Source organism: Plectropomus leopardus, chromosome 1, assembly GCF_026936395.1.
Source record: "Plectropomus leopardus strain MGB_pleo_1.0 chromosome 1, ASM2693639v1, whole genome shotgun sequence".
In the NCBI taxonomy this organism is placed as follows: Eukaryota; Metazoa; Chordata; class Actinopteri; order Perciformes; family Serranidae; genus Plectropomus; species Plectropomus leopardus.
Genome location: NC_142176.1, coordinates 21,104,140 through 21,123,215, shown reverse-complemented (window position 1 = coordinate 21,123,215; position 19,076 = coordinate 21,104,140). Strand labels below are relative to the sequence as shown.

Here is a 19,076-nt window from a genome sequence, read left to right as displayed (position 1 = left end):
AGAAGTTCAAAGATCGACAACTGAAGCTGTTATTCAGATGTGTAGTCTTGAGCTGCTCTGCAGGAAATGCATTTGGAAAAATGGTAAATGTGACTGTGGCAGCATGCAGCAGATTTTCTGCACTATTGTCAAAGCCCGCCTTGAACGTGAAAAGTTTCCAAAATACTTGATCTCCTTTAGCTGACAGCTTCTTTGATATCAAGTTGTAGAAACACCAGTGTGTCTTGAAATTTTCATGTGGATGATGAGACCTGATTTTTTTTTTTTTTTTTTTTACGGACTGAAGTCTACGTTCAGGTCTTCTCCTCCCTCTCAGTCGGTGTCAGACTGAATATACAATGAATATTTTGACTGCACCACAACGTTTGATGTTGTGGCTTCATGCTCCGCTCTCATTATTTTGGATGTAAAATGACACAATGACTGAGGATCAGATGCAAACTGTCTGCTGTAATTGGAGGGTATTTACAGACAGTGAAATCTGCGGAACAAAGAACTACAGACTTGTTTTTAAATGGTTGTCTAGTGTCAAGGTCAAACAGGGATCCTCATCTGATTAAAACAATATTCGCTTGTCAGTTTTAGTTTGTAAAAACCTGTGGCTTCAGCAGAAGCTGCCTGGAGTGTTTCTCTCCATGTAGAAGTTTGTTGCTCTGTGTCTCTGTGAGAGTTCAGGCAGGATGGAAGAAGTCTCTAAATTATTGAGGCAAAACACAGAAGTGAGCTTAATTTGGCTTCCTCAGAAGTATGGCAACATGAAAGCCCAATTGTCCCATGTTATGCCTGACTTCACAGCATTTTTAACCCTTGTCTTTTGTCCCACATAATTAGATGATGTCCTGTATTTTACTTTAGTTGTTTTCAAAACTAAAACAACTACAGGACAGACACTTTTCTTAAATCTGGTGTCCAATAGCTGTAAAGAAAGCAGGAAAGGCTGTAGTCACAGACCTGTGTTTTATGTCAATCAAACTGCAGTGCAGGTGAACCTGACACCATAGTATACTGTACGCTAAGCCCAACAGGGGGAAACTGCAAGTCACCACAAAAGCACAAGCTATTCAGATTTAAGCAGAATATGAAACTGTAACAAAGAAAAGAAAATGCAGCTACAGATACTTATAGATAGAGATGGGAATCATCAGAGGCCCCACAACACAACATTATCTCAAAACATAAGTCACAATACATTTTTTATTGCAATTTAAAAATTTAACTGTGTATTGGGATAACATAAATTGCAAAATATTGCAATTTTTTTTTTAACCTTTTTCTCACTGCAAATGATATCCCCAAAGTAAATAAATAAATAAATTGTATTTTTGCAGCAAAATGTATCTAGTGGACTGAAAAGCAATTGATTTTATTATTCTAGTAGGCCACCAAAAGTTTCATTTTGTATTTTCAATATGAATAATTTATATCTCAAAAATCGATGCTTGGCATCCATGTATTGATACAATATTCAGACGGAAAATATTGCGATACAACACTGTATTCGGGGCCGCCTCGAGCTCAGTGAGTAGAATGTCTATCCCATGTAGGCTGAGTCCTTTGCAGCGGCCAGGTTCAATGCCAGCCTGCAGCCCTTTTCTGCAGGTCATCACCATCCTCTCTCCCCCTTTCCTGTCACCAACTGCACTGTAATAAAGGCAAGAAAGCCAAAAATCTAATTAAAAGAAAAGACTGTATTGATTTTTTCCCCCAGCTCTACATATAACTGTGTGAAGCCCGTGGGAGGTTTTTGCAAAATAAGATATATTTCAATTTCACACAAGGGAATACAATGTGAAGCTCCACAGAGCATGTGAGTCTGGATATTTTTTAATTTTTTATGTTAGACATTATATAGAAACATTTTAGGCTAGCTCTCAGCATTGGAGGCATGTCCCACACAAACGTATGCTTTGTCTAATGTTTGGATTGGTGAGAACTGGTCTCCCTAAGCCCAATATGAGACTGTTCAGATGAAGTATGACTCCTTACATTAATCCTTAAATTAATGTTTTGGGTGATTTTTGCCAAACATCCAAGATATGGTCAGGTCTTTAGAGACTCAGTAAACATGAAACAAAGTGAAAATATTGCTTTTAAATTTATGCACAAATCAGGCCAAAATGTATTATTGCCATTAACTTATTGATTCCACTATTGCAAGTATTTTTTTTTACAATATTTATACCAGTATTGCAACCCAAACAAGGTTGGCATTGTATGTTCTTGCAAACTAGATACATCACATTTGGCATGTTACTATGTAGCACACATTTAATGTTTCAGGAATGCTGTAGTTAATGTGTGGTTCGTTTTGGGCACAACCGCCAATGAGGAAAAGTGAGGAAAAAAATCTTATTTTGACTCTTAATACCTGGTTTTGGAGAGCACAATCCCTGCAGGAAAAGCTATGATGTCTCTGTAAAACAAAAACAACCGCTTTAGCACTATCCAGGCAGGAAGTGCAAACTAAAAAGTTGCTGGATAAACAGTAACGGATTGCTGCAAAACACCCGCAATTGGGGCCTAAATAGCAACTGGAGTCAGAGCAATGACTCATTAAATCGCAACTGGTTTCTGTTGTTCTGTTGTCAACCTATTCACTTCATCATTTTAGAGACATTAACATGATACATATGAAACATGCAAATGTAACCTATTTGTGGTTTTTAGTAATATACCAACATTTTCTTCTGGCAACTGGGCTGCATATTTTGTTCATTGTTATTTGCACTGAGAAAAGTCCAATATGGACTGAAACGTCTTTCACTTTTTGCACTATATATTTGAAATCCAGACTTCAGTCTGAATCTTTTTTGTGTTCATTGTGCCAGTCTTCCTTTGCTGGGTTTTGACATTTTTCTGACTTCCGCACCAGAAAAGAAGACAAACATTGGACAGTTTTATAAGGTGCAGCTCATCCCATGCCTACCGTTCATATCTTAGGTCTCTGAAACCTGCTTTTTCAACAATTTTCATCGCAAGAAATTGTTAAAAAAAGTTTTTTTTAGAGAGGGATAGCAGAGATGGAAGCCCTAATTGAATAAAATGAATAAATAAACACCTTAAGACTCTGAAGACCTGAGGTATGTATTTAGGAATTAACTACTCCTACAAAACTGACTCTGGTTGTCCATTTGACAGCTTTTGTTACACAGTTAGGATCTCTCAACTGAGATTTTTCCCTTTTATTGATTTTCACTAAAAATGTTACAACGACCAAATGCTTCCCCTTTTCCTCCCAGCACACAAAAGTTTAGAGTCGGGAGAGGCGGGCAACAAAATAAGGCATACAGCACTTTTATCAGACGTCTACATTTGTACCGTCGTGAGTTAGCGGTACATGACAGGGAGTTATCTCTAAAAATTGATAATGATTTGTGTTTGAAATTCAAAACATCTTCCTCTCTGCAGAAAGAAGGGGGTAAATAAATATAATTTGATAAAATCTGTGCATTGTAAGGCAGTTTTATCACATTTAACTATCTTTTATGGGATCAAATTCAATAATTTAACATGTGTTGCTGTGCCTCTAAAAAGAAAGTTCATGTTTATCCTGGAGGTGCATTGTTCTCTTTCAGTGACTTCTTTGTTAAGTGTCTAAGTTCAGTCTCCAGTGATTTAGTTTCTTCAGTGTGTACATGTTGCATGTGCATATCTTTTATCCTGCCTCTCCTCCTGCTACTGTGCGAGTAGACAACAATAACTCAGTTCCTTCGCTGTCGAAGCACACTTAGTGCTGCACTCCACACACGCCTGGAGTGCTGCTGGGAAGCTTTGGGAATACTTCACCTGTCTACACACACACACACACACACACACACACACACACACACACACACACACACACACACACATACATATGCACTTGTTTTTGCCTCAGGTATTTGGCTGAGCTTTACTTGAGTTAGCACCAAGGTGAGTAGACTGAATGCGTACTCAAGAGGAAACCACTCTCCAAACAGCAAGGTTAAAGAACGTCACATGACCTGCTTGATGAAAAACAAGTCATGTGACATATTTCGTGATTTATTTGAAGCCGTTACAGAGGTTGTACCTGCATTTTGTCAATCTTCTACTTTATGATCACCACCGAAACAACACACCAAACAGACAATGTTTCCAAGGTTACCCTGTCCAAATAACACCAACTTGTCCTACCTGCTGCTTTAGGGATTCACCACAGAGGAGACGGTCTCTGTAGGCTTAATTAATCATCACCAGTAGAAGTGCAATGAATGGGCCTTCAGGCGTACTTGCCAGTATTGAAAGACTTTCAGAACTTTTATCCTGTCCTCAGTCTAATCACAGTGTTGTCTTATCAAGAGCTGAGACACTTCCCCTCTGCTTCACAGCCGTGAAACTTTTAACAACTGTGTGTTGAATGTTAGGGGTTGAAGTTATTCTGCCTCGGGCTCATTCCGTTCACTGTGCACTGTTCTCTCAACTTGGATGCTGGATGACTGTTTGATTTTTTAATGTTTCACTGAGTACTTTATTAAAAAAACAGCTATGACATTGTGGTGTGTGAAAGATGGATAACTGTGTGTGTACATTACAGTAGGATACCACAATTGGTATAGTAAACGAAAGGGACTCGGGTAGTTCTTAATTAGCATCACTGCTTTGCTGCAGCTAAAGCTGTCATTACAGCTAAAATGCATACATTATCATAGAAAATAAGACAGTTTGCTTTGGAAAAATATCCCATTTAATACATTTGTTGTGTTATTTACACAGGACCTCACCGTTTAGAGGTAACAGTTTAGAGCTGTTGAGAGCCAACACTGGAACCACAATGAATCAGTAAAGATCTATATTGCCTCCTGAGGGCCGAAGTAAAGCTGTAAAGTCAGACTGATAGCACTACATGTCCCGGTATTTGCTTTTTGCCACATCTTAGATGGTATGCAGAGTTAGATTTGCTGCTCCACAAATTTTTTTTCTACCTTCGGACAGTCAAGTTTGGGTGTTTTACTCCATTTCCAGTCATTGTGGTAAGCTAAGCTAATGGGCTTTAGATATGAAGGGGGGAGAGAGAGGGGATGACATGCAGCAAAGGGCCACAGGTTGGAGTTGAACCTGTGGCCGCTGCGGTTAGGACACAGCCTCAGCTAGCCAACATACACTATGTATAATAACAGCCTATGCATGCAGTGTGTAATGGCGGCTGATTTATGGCTTGTCTCTGTCCCTGAGAGGGCAGAATGGTCTTGGGTCAGCATGCGCTCCTCATTTCAGCTCTGGCATCCCTGCTATGCTGCTATCGTGATTCACAACCACCTCCCCGAAATGCGTCACCATACTTGCTCTTCATAGCTTTAATAATTTTGTTTAAAATAAACAGTTGACTCAAATATTTGAGAATTGCCATTAATGATGATAATTAACCCTGGGAAACAAGGTCAATCCACTAATTTATGCCTTGGAGATAAAGCAAAAAGGCCTCTTCCCAAATTGTTAAATTATTCCTTCACACCTGCAACAGCAGTTTTGGCCATATGGGGGAAGCAAAAACAAATTCTGCGCAAAACACTGACCTGTTGTAAGTGTTGGGCAGTAACGTGTTACAGTAATGACATTACTTTCCCACTAACAAGTAGTGTTACTGCTGATGACATTTTAGAAATACTATTACAGTTACCCCAAACCCAAGCAACTTGTTAAAACCTTAATTCTGTTGTCAACACACTACTGATTTAAAATGTTGTTACTCACATCCCCAGATTCACTTTTGTAATGTTAATCCTGCTGGACATGAATGTCACAAAGCAGCAAACTAACTTGGAAAATGGAAATGCTCACCTTTAGAGTCTGGAAATGTTCCCTTTAACCCGTTTTGGGAAATATCTAGATACATGTAACTAAGTTTAAGTAATTAAATTACAAAACAAATGTGATTGTTATTACTTACAATTACTGAGAAAAAAATATGCAATTTAATTACAGTTATGAATCAAGATGTTGGTGATTTAAAAGGGGTTACAAATTAATATATTCTTTTTGGTAAAAAGTTTATATAAAGGAAAGGGATCAACCAATATTGGTCTTTCGGGGCTGATACCAATACTGATTATTAGTAGTTAATGAGACCCATAACCAATATTTGGAACCAATATGCATTTACAATAAAAATAAATATCTTTCTGTCAATATTTAGAATTTGGAATATAACAAACTCCAACAAAAACCTTTGTTTAAATGCCTTCGGCAAATATTGCATTAAAACTGAGACTTTCAACATCATATACAGCATGTTCCCAGCAACATCAATTAAAAAATAAATAAATAAAAATAGCTCCTCAAGGTTTTTTAAAGTAAAAGTTCTTCCCATGCTGACATTTTCTAAGCACTTTATAATTAATCAGTTTTATTGCTGATCATTAAATAAAGTGTTGATACAGATAATCAGCAAAATGCCAAATATTGGTCTGATAATCAGCCGGGCGATAATCTGTTGACCCCATAATGAAGAATAAAACATTCACTCTGTTGGTTTACATCTTTTTTGCTGTGCAGGGATGTCTTTTTTTTTTTTTACATATTTTAATCTAGTAAGTTAAGTAAGTAATTCAGTGTAATAAGTCAAGTTGCTTCAATGAAGTAATTAAAAAGGTTACTTAACACATTACATTTTCAACAGGGTAACTAGTAATCTGTAGCGAATTATCTCATAAAAGTAACCTTCCCAACACTGCTAGTACAACCTCACTTTTGTTGTCACGCCTCTACTGATAGGAAATCCAAAAATCATTCACAGCGCGGGATTGATTTTCCTAATGGCACATGCATGAACATCGCAAATCGGTAAACCAGTATGGATGATGGAAATGCGAGCCTTCAGCAGCCGGAAACATTCACGTTACTTTGTATTTGTCGAGAGGAAAAATTACAAGAACATTGCTGCTCTGGGTAACATTAGCGGTAGTAACATTAATTCAACAGGACCTGAAATTGTCAGCTGTCAGCTCTGAAACGCTTGATACTGCAGCTCAACAACCTGAGGCTCCAGGAAATACCCCGCGCGGCGCGGAGGATGGCTGTAGCCGTTACACTGGCTCTAAACAACCTACATTTTAATCGTGCACAGCTGCAGGCTGCCAGTAACAAAAGACTAATGCGGCTTGTGATGGATGAAATATTTCCTAACTCCACGGCTGACTTCGCAAAATACCCGTCACAGGCAACACAAGACCGCCAGGTAAAGAGCTGTTTGCCTTAGTTGAGTCTACCAGAGATTAGCCTGACCCACAGCGGCGCACCTGCGAAGTCGGAATTTTGACAAAAGACGTAATTACCTATATTGTGGAGTGTAAAGGTAATATAACGAGTAGTGTAACGAATTAATGTTTAATAATTAAAGAAGTGGCATTACTTTTGTAAAGAGTAACAAGTAGATTTTTTTGGAGTAAGGAGCCCAACACTGCTATCACTGTGTCGGTTGGCGTGCCGAACTTGTTAGCTAACAGTTGCATATTGACCCGACCAGCAGTTATGGAGCAACATTATTATTCATTTGGAGTTTCTTCCTAGCAAAAAAACAGCCATATATTGTCTTTCTACCTCTGTTTTTTTGTCTGTACAAACTCCTGAGGGAAATATCTGGCTATTTAATGGTTAAATGCTCCACATTGTTCACCAGCTAACGTTAATCTCTTACCTGTCGTCGTCTAATGTTTGATGCTGAGCAGGTAGTCTACAGTGGGTTTTTAGAGATTTTGATATGATTTTTTTGCAGAGAATATTTATATAAATATAAATATTTAGTGAAAGTGTGTATCAGTACATGTCTAGAGGTCAATATGCACATCATCTTAATAACCACATGTGTAAGAGAGGTACTGCATGTTTTATTTACACAGGATACACACTCTGGTACAATCATTTGGTTCAGCTTCCAAAAACATTTACTGTAAACTGGTGTCTTTTCAGGAGCAGCTCCTTTTGTTTTGGTTCATAATGTAATCCCTTCACACCTGCCTCCATATTGTTGTCTTAGTTCTGCTGTGGCTGACTGTTTGTCACTTGTATGTTAAAGCAATCTGCTCATGAATATTAACCTTAGCCAATCTGCTTAAAACACATGCATACTGCACACACAGACACCTCCATACACACAGACACACACACGCTTAACCTTGTCTTTTGCTTGCAGTGTCACTGAGGACTCAAAGCCTTTTTCTTTCTTCTGTGGGTCTTTGAGGCTTCTTGATTTATGTTCATTCCTCAATTTCATTTCATGTCTGAGATTTTGAAAAAAGGATTTCAGTTTTCATTTATTAGCCTTTATTGTGTTCTGAAACTTGAGAGACATATTCATTTATAGCTTAAATAAAAACTGTGGAAAACATGGCTCTGACAAATAGTATTAATTAAAAGGAGAAACCATACTTATCACTGTTCTCCTGACTTGCATTTTATTTTACTCAGAAAAAGAAAAACAAAACTGTTCATTATGTCTGTCCGCAACCTGAAATACTGACACTTTATAATGAAATGTATCCCCTTTTTTGTTGTTTCAATATGCTGCATGAGGCTGATGCCTTCTCTTATAATGAAACTCTTAACGGATGATAACAGCACCCATTTTTATTAGATTCCATTTCTTGCTAGTTGGACATTTTAATTAATAATATGTAATTATTATCATGACACGGAATTCAGTTGTGCTTAGACCTTGTCACACACACACACACATATATATATGTGTGTGTGTATGTATGTATGTATGTATGTATGTATGTATATGTAGGTCGGTAATTTGGTTCTTTTGTGTCTCCTTATGTTTGTTTAGCCCCTTTTTTCACTAATCTCAGTGTGCATGAAATAATATTCCTGATTTTTCTCAACTTCACTGGGCTGCCACCAGCCTCTCACTAACACCCGCATTTATACTAAAGTGCTGCAATATTCAGACCAGACTGTGGCACATTGTTGAATCCCTGCATAATGCTCCATCATGTACTAGAACTCAATGACGTGTCTGTGTCAGATGGAAAACCAGGAAAAGATTTTGCACTGTTAACATGTTTTTATTTTTGGTGCAAAAAGACACAATCACTGAGACTTTGGCACTACAGACTGCAATCATGCAAGTGCAGTTGGGAAACTTTTATTGTACACTCTTTAAGATGATATCACTTCCATTTTTATCTCCTTTATGTACTGTATTTTTTTGGGCATTAAAACCACTCGCTTGTGGGTAAAGCTCCCTGACTGTTAAGCACACTCAGAAGTTTGCTCTGAAGTGCATTAAAACCTCTTGGAAGCAGGACAGAATTTTTAACAGATGCCACTGGTGTTTTATGGAGTCTGGACATGAACTGAGTCTATCAACAAGGACCACAAGCAGTAATATACTCTTTGTCACACTAAATGTGTGTTTGTTAGATGTCTCTGCTCTCAGTGCTGTCACTGCTGCTCAGCTATAGAGTGAGTCAGGCCTGCACTCATTTTGAACCCTTCAGTTTTCAGCCCTTTAAACACAAAGTCGTTCTACATTCTTCTGCTATATAAGAGAGAAAGGCTCACTCACTCCAAAGATGATCACACGTTACCACATGATTTATTATTAAATGAAGCTTGTGTATGGTGCCCAAGCAACACCTTTAGGGAAATTTGTTTCACTTTCTCCTCTCTGCGTAGGTCAGAGAGCAAGGTCAGCTACAGAACATCCCACCAGCAGCTGGTAGGGATTGACTCTTTTGTTTCAAGGACACTAGAGCCTCTGATCATATGAACAGGATGAACTCCGGTGTTTCTGTTGAAGGGCAGCCAATCAGTCTCTGGAAATAACAGGCCACCCTTCTCCTGCTAACATAGTACATTACAGCACAAGGGAAAGCAGCATCTATCACAGTGATTATATTAGCACGATCCGCATCTATTGAATGTCACCTTACACACAACCTTACCGGTGGCTTGAGAAGCTGTAGCCAAGACAAATAATCATGCCATTTGTCTTCCTGTGCCTTGTAGAGACTCCAGGGAGGGGAGACGATGGTCAGGAGGACACATCATTCTCTGACTCGTCGCTGTTCGCTCACTGGGGTCAGGAGCTCGGCCCAGACAACCGGCGGTTGGCACTGAAGATGTTCCAATACTATGGATATAACGGCTACCTCAGCGATCGTCTCTCTTTAGACAGACCAATACCAGACCTCAGGCCTGATGGGTAAGACTGCAGGTGGAATGGTGCTCAAACACAGTCATTTTTATTTACTGTCACATTACACTAGGTGCTAGTTGTTGATATAGTTCTATAAAGCGTCCTATTTTTGAGTGACTTGTTTATTTTTCTGTTATTTTCTATTGCATTTGCATTACAGACTGAGCCTAAACTGTGTGTCCAAATCCAGTGCTGCAAAAGTGGCCATTTGATATTGTGCAAGCTGACTCTTCTCCTCACCTGCACCTCTTGGTGATATCACTTGCAAAGAAATATTTTGGTTACTACTGTCAAAACACTGTGATATCAACTAATATGTTTGTGTCTCCCAATAGGAGTGGGCAATATGGTTAATTACTTTATTACAGTATATATAAATCAATATTCTGATAGCAATATAATATTATATGCTATGATGATTATTATAACTATTCAGCAATATAACACCTCGAATAATCTAAGAGCCTTCAGCCATGCTGTAGGCGCTGTGAGACTGTGCTTAACGCTAAATGCTATTGTTAGTATGCTAACATGCTCACAGTCATGAAGCTAACATGCTGATGTTAAGCAGGCACAATGTTGATAACATGTCCACCTCCTTAATTTTGCATATTTGCATGCTAACAGTTGTTGGGGTCAGCCCAAAGATGTATGAAGAGATCTGGATACAGCATTGGAGGCAGCACCCCAGTCATTCCTGTGAAAGTTGCTCAGTGGCTCATAAAACCAAAAAATTTAATTTCCAGGGTGTGAAATTACCCAGATCCTTTGCATTGAGGGCTTATAGACCAGGCGCACAAGAAAATTATAGCAGCTGAACAGCTAACTTCCGGTTTAGCCCTCTCCTAACTTCTATGTGGATAAAACCGGTTTAATTGTGCTGCTTTCCCAGACTTTCAAAATGTTATTGGACCAAATGGATCAAATCCCAGTAGTGAAACGAGGCATTTCGCAGGGGTTGAAAAAATGTATCCACTGATTTATGGAAATCTCAAAATTGAAGTCTCTTGGAAAATATCCTTTTTGGGCTAATGGCATCATGTGACAGTCCCAGATGTTGTAATTTCACATGTGGCCACTGTAAATTTGGCTTTAAAACCCTGATGCTGTTCCTGGAGGCCTGGGTGAACTCTGTGTTCCCTCAGCATCAGAGCTGGCCCCTCCACAACTGGGTTTGCATTGCCCATGTTAAAATCTGTCAATAACTTTTTTAGATTTCATCCTAACAATTTAAGTAAGTGACAGACAAACAAACAGGTGCAAAAACATTTCCTTGTTGGTGGAGGTACTGGTGTGAGGGAACATAAGACATACCCCCCAACAGCTAACTAGCAGTAAACACAAAGTAGAGCTGAGGCTCATGGGGATGTTATTAGTTTGGGGTTTATGTGGTCATAAACCAAAGTATTGGACCAGCTGGAATTTTTGACCTGATGATGGGGTTAGAAAAACTCTCAGGGGATCACCAGAGCGATTACTATTTATCCCAAGGGGGATTGTGCAAATGTCATTGCAAATCATCCTACTTGTTGGGACATTTCACTCAAAACACCAAATGAGAACCTCATGCTGAACCTCTTGATAAAAAGTCAGGGAATCACAGACGGACTCATTATCTGAGGACCATAAATGTCTGCACAAAACGTCATGCCAATCCATCCAACAGTTGATAAAAAACATTTGACTTGCTGACAGACATTGTGTTGCCATCACAGGAAATTCAGTAAAAATCCAGTGTTGACAGTTATGCTTAGTGATTTTCAAATTCAGTGGCCTAACACATCCAGATTAAAACCACAATAGTATAAACAGTATGACAAAATCTCTGACGGTTAACAGTACTTAACATTGTCACAGTGCTGCAACTAAAGACTTTAATAAGCAGTTAATCTTATCCTTGAACAATTTGTCCATACAATGTCACAAAATTGTAAAACATGCCTTTTATAATTTCTCACAGCCTAAGGTGTCCAGCTCAAATTGTTTGTTTTACCAGACCAGCGGTAAAAAAACATAAAGATCAGGTTTACAGTTGTATAGACAGAATATCAAATTAATTAATTAATTATTAAGTTAATTAATTTTCTATCAAACAATAGACAGTCATTTCAGCTCTAGTGTGTAAATTCTCATATCGGTCAACCTTATCTACCCTGGTGTTATGTACTGTTTTTTTAAGCCCTGAGAACCATTCACTTCCCTGTAATAAACAAAGGAACTCATGAGGCACTTGAAAAACACATTGTTGTTGGCTCTCAAACACTAAGTGCCTCTAATTGAAAACCAATCTGCCCACAGCATTCAGCAAATTGCTGCTGCTGAGGAAACACTTGTTTGTCGTGGGCATGATTAATGGCTGACTCTTACTGTACCAATATCTGTCTGAAACCCCTACAGTTATCTGAAGGTGGCAGGACAAAGTACTTGTCTCCATGTGCAGCTTGTAAATTAAGGGCTGCATGCAAATTTCAAAGCCTTGTGCAGTTTTTTGTGCTCTGTGGACAATCAATTCCTGGACAAAAAAGCACCACAATCCTGCAAAATCAATACACCAGCGTCTTTACAGGGAAGTGTTCACACCACATCGATTGGCTGGGACTCGGTTTTCAGCACAGCCTTCATGTTCACATGTTACAGAAGCATGCAAGGTGACATCCTGGTGTGAAAGTTTACACAGTGCAGAAATCTTCAGGGCATTTTCACCATTGCACATCACTAAACCCCCTTGAGAACATTCGCTCCCCACTTGCCCAGTACATTTAACCAAAACTGTTCTGGGGGGTACATTAATCACACACGTTTTGCACACATTTCCCCAAAATAGTGCCCAAGCCCCACTCTTCTGTAACTCTGTACTCTGTAAATACAACAGGCTTTTGGCAGCATGGTGTGGTAACAGGGATGAGATTTTGTTGCAGTAAATTTGCCAAACAGGACTAGAAAAAAAAACACAATTCACTCATTAAAGTTAAATGAAACAATCATGTCAAGAGGATTGTTTTGGAAACGTTGCCACAGAATTTGTTGCGACATTGTGCATACTGTTTTAAGATAAGATAACCTTTATTGATCCAAACACCAGGGAAATTCACCTGTTTCAGTAGCTCAGTGCAACATTAAACACAGAGTAAAAAATATAAAAAAGGAATATATAGATACAAACAAGACCAGGTTAAACTCTAGTATATGGCTGGACCTTGGACAGTGGTTTCCAATCTTTTTCCTTTTGTGACTTCTTTACTATCACTGAGTAAACAAATGACATATTTTAGGGATATTTCATATTATATTTAATTCATAACAATAGCAGTATAGAACAGCTGATAAACTGTACAATTAACCCAAATGCCTAACTGCAGGAAGTTTGTGTTAGCAATTCTGATTTATTTTGAGCAGATTATTTCCTGTTAATATTGCATCAAGGATGAGTTCCTGATATTTGTTGAAACTTTCTTTATAGGATTCTATATACCTACAATTATAACTTTTTTAAAGGCTTCTTTTTTTATGAGAAATTTCTTTTGCTTGTCCATCTTTTCTAATGCAGGACGACGCGGTTTAGTAGAGAGTGAATTGCATTTAATTATCTTCGCAGAAATTAATAAAATGCCGAAATAGGCATACTGTTCTTTTATTATTTTCATTATTTATAGCTTTTCAAGAAAGCCTCACAACCTCCTTGGAAGACCCATAGTGAAGTGGGAACCTCCAGGTCTGGAACCAGAGGTGTATGAAACGTGTTGTTGAGGTCCAGCCAAAAGTTAATGTAGCCTAAATACATGTTAAAATGCAGAACAATACACTTTCATGTTAGACACTGTCACATAGTGGAGGGGATCTGCTTTCTCTGGAGCTGTTCCCTCTCATCATTTAAAACATCCTCCGCCCCTCAGCTCTGGTCGGACCTGGGAACGAACGCCCCCGTGTGACCGGCGGTGTATGTGTTGTATGTGTTATTGTATGACTTAGGTGTTTTAAAGGATTCAGATTCACCACAGTCACACAATAAAACATAAACTAACCAATCGAAGCAGCGTTAGACCAGCAACTCACATATTTTGCAAGGTTAAATTGCTGTTTTTGGCTGGACAGGACAGTTATGTTGGAACAAAAATAACATGGTTCTGCCATATACTTAGCTTTGACCTAGTCTTGTTGTTAATGGAGTCTAGTGGTTTTGAAGAAAGCATAGATAAAGGCTTTAGTTGCCTATCAGAAAGGGCTGTCTGATTGCACTAAGGCACTGAAAATATTCTAAATACAGCGTACACTTAAGCTGATATTGGTTCGCTTAGATGGTAAAAATATGTTTTGCTGTTGCCTCTGTCCACAGTAGTACATATGTATCTAGCTGTCATGATGGTACTCCTATCTGCTTCACCAAACTGGGTTGTGCTGACCAACATCTACTGCACAGGCTTTAGATAAGTACCGTAAAACAGCCCCACTTCAACAATGTGTGAACCATCCCTTTAAATTAAACTAAAAGTGACATTACCTGGAGTGTCATAGTTGTGTTTTATAGCCTCTTCTCTCTGCATTTCCTGGAAACAGGCGTCAGTTTCTTCTTGGGGGAAGAGGCTGGACTCCTTATTCACAATTAAAATGTCAGCATGTGGTGGCAGAAAACAGTGTTATAAAATAGAAAGAGATAGAATTGATTGATGTCAGACTTAACCACGGGACCAATTATTTATTCCTCCTAAATGGATCGAACTGCATTGCAGGTGCACCACTATTGCAGTAACACTCTAATTGTTAAATTTCCAAAAATCTGCTGGACATGAGCTGGTGCCAGTTCCTGCATTTATACCTTAATTCATGAAAACAGGTTCCTGATATAGTCTGCCAAGTAGCTGGGTTGGCATGCAATCTGCCATTACCCTGCTCTTTAGCAATCAATGTCAAATGTATCTGTTAATCCTTTTGACAGGGTCTAAACATTGCCTCACCAAGGGATTTTTATTTGTCCTCCACAGGTGCAGAAACCTCACTTATCCTTTAAACCTCCCTCAAGTGAGCATTGTGTTCATTTTTGTGAATGAAGCCTTTTCCGTCATCCTGCGGTCCATTCACTCTGCCATCAACAGGACGCCCCCCCACCTCCTCAAAGAGATCATTCTGGTGGACGACAACAGCAATAACAGTAAGCAGCATCATCAGCAACTGACCTCTGGTTAAATCCCTCCCCCCACATGGCGAGTTATTGTAGCTTAGCAACAACAGACCTGTCAGACCCTGGATTTCTTAACACGATAAAGTGGTGTTCATGAAGCTGTAGTGAGAGAGATACTCTGCATTTAAATAGTTTGGGGGGTGATGTCTTTTTTACCCTTTTCAAAATCAAATACACAAAAGTGGAAGAAGGAAGAAGGAAGTGTGTTTATCTGCTTTTCTGTAAGCTACCATCCCTAACATGTCTGTCTAATTAGCTTGTTACAATGCAGTAGTAATCTAACCCAGTGCTACCTCTAAGATCAAGCGGCATTGTTAACTTTTATTTTGTGAAAGCACTCTGTTCACTAATAGCATATTAATTGTCATAGACTCACTGTATTTCAGACACTTGCAGTAGCAAGTTTGCTGTACTGCCTAAATACACGCACACACAAACTTGATTGCTTGCCTCTCCCTGGTGGAGGGTCTTACGAGTCGAAATAGTTTTGATTAACACTTTTTGGATTTGTGAGAAACCATGAAAAAACTACCAAGAGACATGGTGTCCAGGCAACAGCAAACGCTCATTGTATTCCAGCCGTTTTCAGCTCACACTATCCCCAACAGCCGGCATTTCTAGTGCTCTAAAATCATGTTTTTTTAAAATAAATTGCAAAAGATTACAGTATTGTTGTAATGTCAGAACACTTTCATGTAGTTATTCTCCATTTTTGACAGCGATGTGTCATGTTTGGCTGAGTAACGTTACGTTTGAAGTTGTAAAGTTTAGAATTTACGGTGGAATAACTTTATAAAAGGTTAGACCTAAAACACTGGATGATTGTTTAAGATGTCTTTCTATTTATTAAACTGTATTTTCATCACCCTGAAAGTAGTATTTTACCCACACACCTTCTCCTTTCTGTGAAGTCTACTACCACAAAATCCTTCCCACCTGCCATGTTCATGTAGCAGTGGGCACAGATTGGAAACTCACCCGTATTTCTCTCAAATGAATAAGGTAGATGCTAGGATGGTCAAAAGATAATCAGGAGGGAAAAAGATGGCACAGTTATATATTTGATTTGTGGGGGGGGTTTGCTTTAGCAGCTTTGTGTTAAAGGAGGCCTATAGTTTACATATTATTGCCTCAAGTATGGAGAAATCTGTGATATTTACTGCTCCTCTGGCCTCTAGAATCCTTTAATGTTTTTAATTAGGTGCTGTGTTCACTGGATTTAACCGATAGATGAATAACACTAATTAGCTGTAAAGCCAGGGAATATGCCCCGAGGCAGATAACAATCCAGCAAGGTGATGAAGTGTTTGTACATATCTTGTATGCATTTGCAACCCTAATTCTTACATCTGCATGCATTGGATGTAGTGCAAACAGTGTCAGGTTGAAAAAATATCCACTATATATTCTGGCAAACTCCTGGGCTCTGTTCACTTGTTATTACTGAGCTGACTGATTTGTGAGATCACTGATGGGTGACGTTAGTCTGCCATGCAAAACACAAGCAATAGACTGGAAGTCACCTGTGAAAAGTGGACGTGGTAATTTACAGTGTAAGACTCAACTATGTTACAAAGGCAGAAAGCAGGCTATAAAAAGGTAATGATACTGTGCCAAGGTCATTTATAGACAATACACTTTTAAATGGGCCGTGCTGCTGGTAACAAGGACTGAGACAGCCATTAGGGGCAATCAGTGTGGGGAATACTGGCATTGGGAAAAAATGTTTTTACCAAAGTCAATAATGCAAAACATGTAGCATGGCCTGTAGCCTGCTGGAACTGAATATAGATCACTGTAGTGTGTCTCGGTAACTTAATCTCAACACACTTGGATAAGAATGATGACTCTCTCTCTGGTTGTTATTGACCAGAAAGTTGAATATATCCCAGGTTATCAGTTTAAAATGTAAAGCTAAAACCCCTAAAAGTTTGCCTCTCTTGGATTATCATATCAGGTCCCATAAACATTCATTTTTCATCTTGTAATTGAGATAGGGAACAGTTGCCTTTAGCTCCTTCAGGGACCCAAGTCACGCATTGACATTTTGCTGATGGCATTTCACCCTGTTTTGCCTGAGCACTCTGTCACACTGCGTCTGATAGGCCTGGTGTTATCATTATCACCGCAACTGTGAATCTTATCTGTGCTAAATTTCGTTAGCCTGTTGACCCGTGATGCTGCTGAGATTGTTGAAGGGGTCATCGTCCCCAGCTAACCTCCCAGGCATCCACAGCTTTACATTAGTCATCCACGACTGTCACAGCTCACCTCCGAGATGCATTAGCATGCAGGAGGATGTGTGGCTATCAAGGGAGAGAAGGGCAAATTGACCTAGCTGATTCCTCCTTAATTGGATAATGTCGCAAGCTGTGGCCCGAGAAAGGCTGGTCTTTGTGAGAGTCGGGTTTTGAGAATGGCTCACTTATGAGACAGGCTGTCAGTGACTAGTTTTTCCATATTTCAACCTAAATGATAGAGTGAATATCTGCCAATTGAATCAGGGATTTGGGGTCTGGGGGTCCTTTGCCAAAAAAATGTTAAGCATCAAACACTTAACAATCTGCATTCTGGTAATTTTGTGCATTTTCTGAATCAATTTATGGTGTAAAAGTCAAATGATTTCATGTCTTTATTCAGGGAGAAAAATGCACAAATTCTAAATATTGAAGAGGATGTGTCCCCTGCGTCCCCTGTTAAAATAACACATATGTCTACCAGTGATAGAAAACAAATGCACACGGGGGAAGCACCTGTGGTTGAAGCCACTCATGTGGACTGATAATGCCTGGTCATGTAATAAAATAGCTGTACTGCTTTTTAGAAACAGTCAATAAATTCAGTAAATTGCAAAGCTGTCAGTTTCATAACTTTATTATTAATGTAATAAATATTCAAATGTCAATTATTTGCATGAGAAATAAAAAGGAAAATGTGGTCACAATAATCATTAGCTTTTAGTTAATGTTTTTACCCACACAGATGTGATCACTATAAGGTGTTTCCTCTGTGATATATATATGAAGTGTTGTATGCAATTTGTGAGGGGGAGAAACTAAAAGGAATGGATATGAGATTGGTGAAATCTTGGAGGAAAAGCGATTATCAGTTGGATATTTTAAACACAGATTTTAACAACCACAGAGTTGTGTAATGAGAAATTGCCAAGTGGTGTAGTGCAAACTACACAGCAACTGTGAAACCTGTATCCATGCCGATTTGCCATCTGCTGTGCAAGCAGTAACGCCTGTGTGGTGATAAATGGTGTTTGGTTTGAACATGCATGAAGAGAACATACAGTGTGTGAGACACAGAAAGGCTCAGTACAGTCCAGTGGTGGAAAGTATCCATGTACATTTCCCCAAGTACTGTACTGAAGTACAACTTTGAGGTATTTGTACATTAAAACTGTCTACAACTTTCTACAAGGGGTGTAACGATCCATCAATCTGGATTGATATTTTGATTCCATTACCAACGATCCACAATCATCAATGCAAAGAGAAAATATTCATCAATATAATCCTCTTTTGGATGCGCCCTTATTTTGAAATTCTGTGTCATTGTCACAATGCATCAGGCAGATGATGGTGAGCACCCAAGAGAAAGACAATGGGTAAAACATTATTTACTAGGGAATGAATGAGAAGTGTGGAAATAGTTTGTTTTCGGAGAAACTATGGCTCAGCAGACAACGCACATGTCATATGTAAACAAAAGACGTACTCAGGAAACTGA

General features: G+C 38.9%; 1 protein-coding gene across 3 annotated transcripts in view; it reads left to right on the top strand.

Moving 5' to 3' along the window:
* Positions 1–19,076, top strand: part of galnt18b (UDP-N-acetyl-alpha-D-galactosamine:polypeptide N-acetylgalactosaminyltransferase 18b) — a 105,185-nt gene that overhangs the window by 36,211 nt on the left and 49,898 nt on the right. Inside the window, exons 1-3 of one of the 3 annotated variants that reach the window (XM_088077515.1) lie at positions 7,012–7,195; positions 9,973–10,168; positions 15,142–15,308. In XM_088077515.1, coding sequence (XP_087933641.1) covers positions 10,086–10,168; positions 15,142–15,308 — 250 coding nt within the window. In that variant the 5' untranslated portion in view covers positions 7,012–7,195; positions 9,973–10,085. Of the gene's footprint in view, positions 1–7,011; positions 7,313–9,972; positions 10,169–15,141; positions 15,309–19,076 lie in introns of those variants that run through there. The other 2 variants (XM_088077521.1, XM_042486778.2) reach the window with 2 other exon arrangements.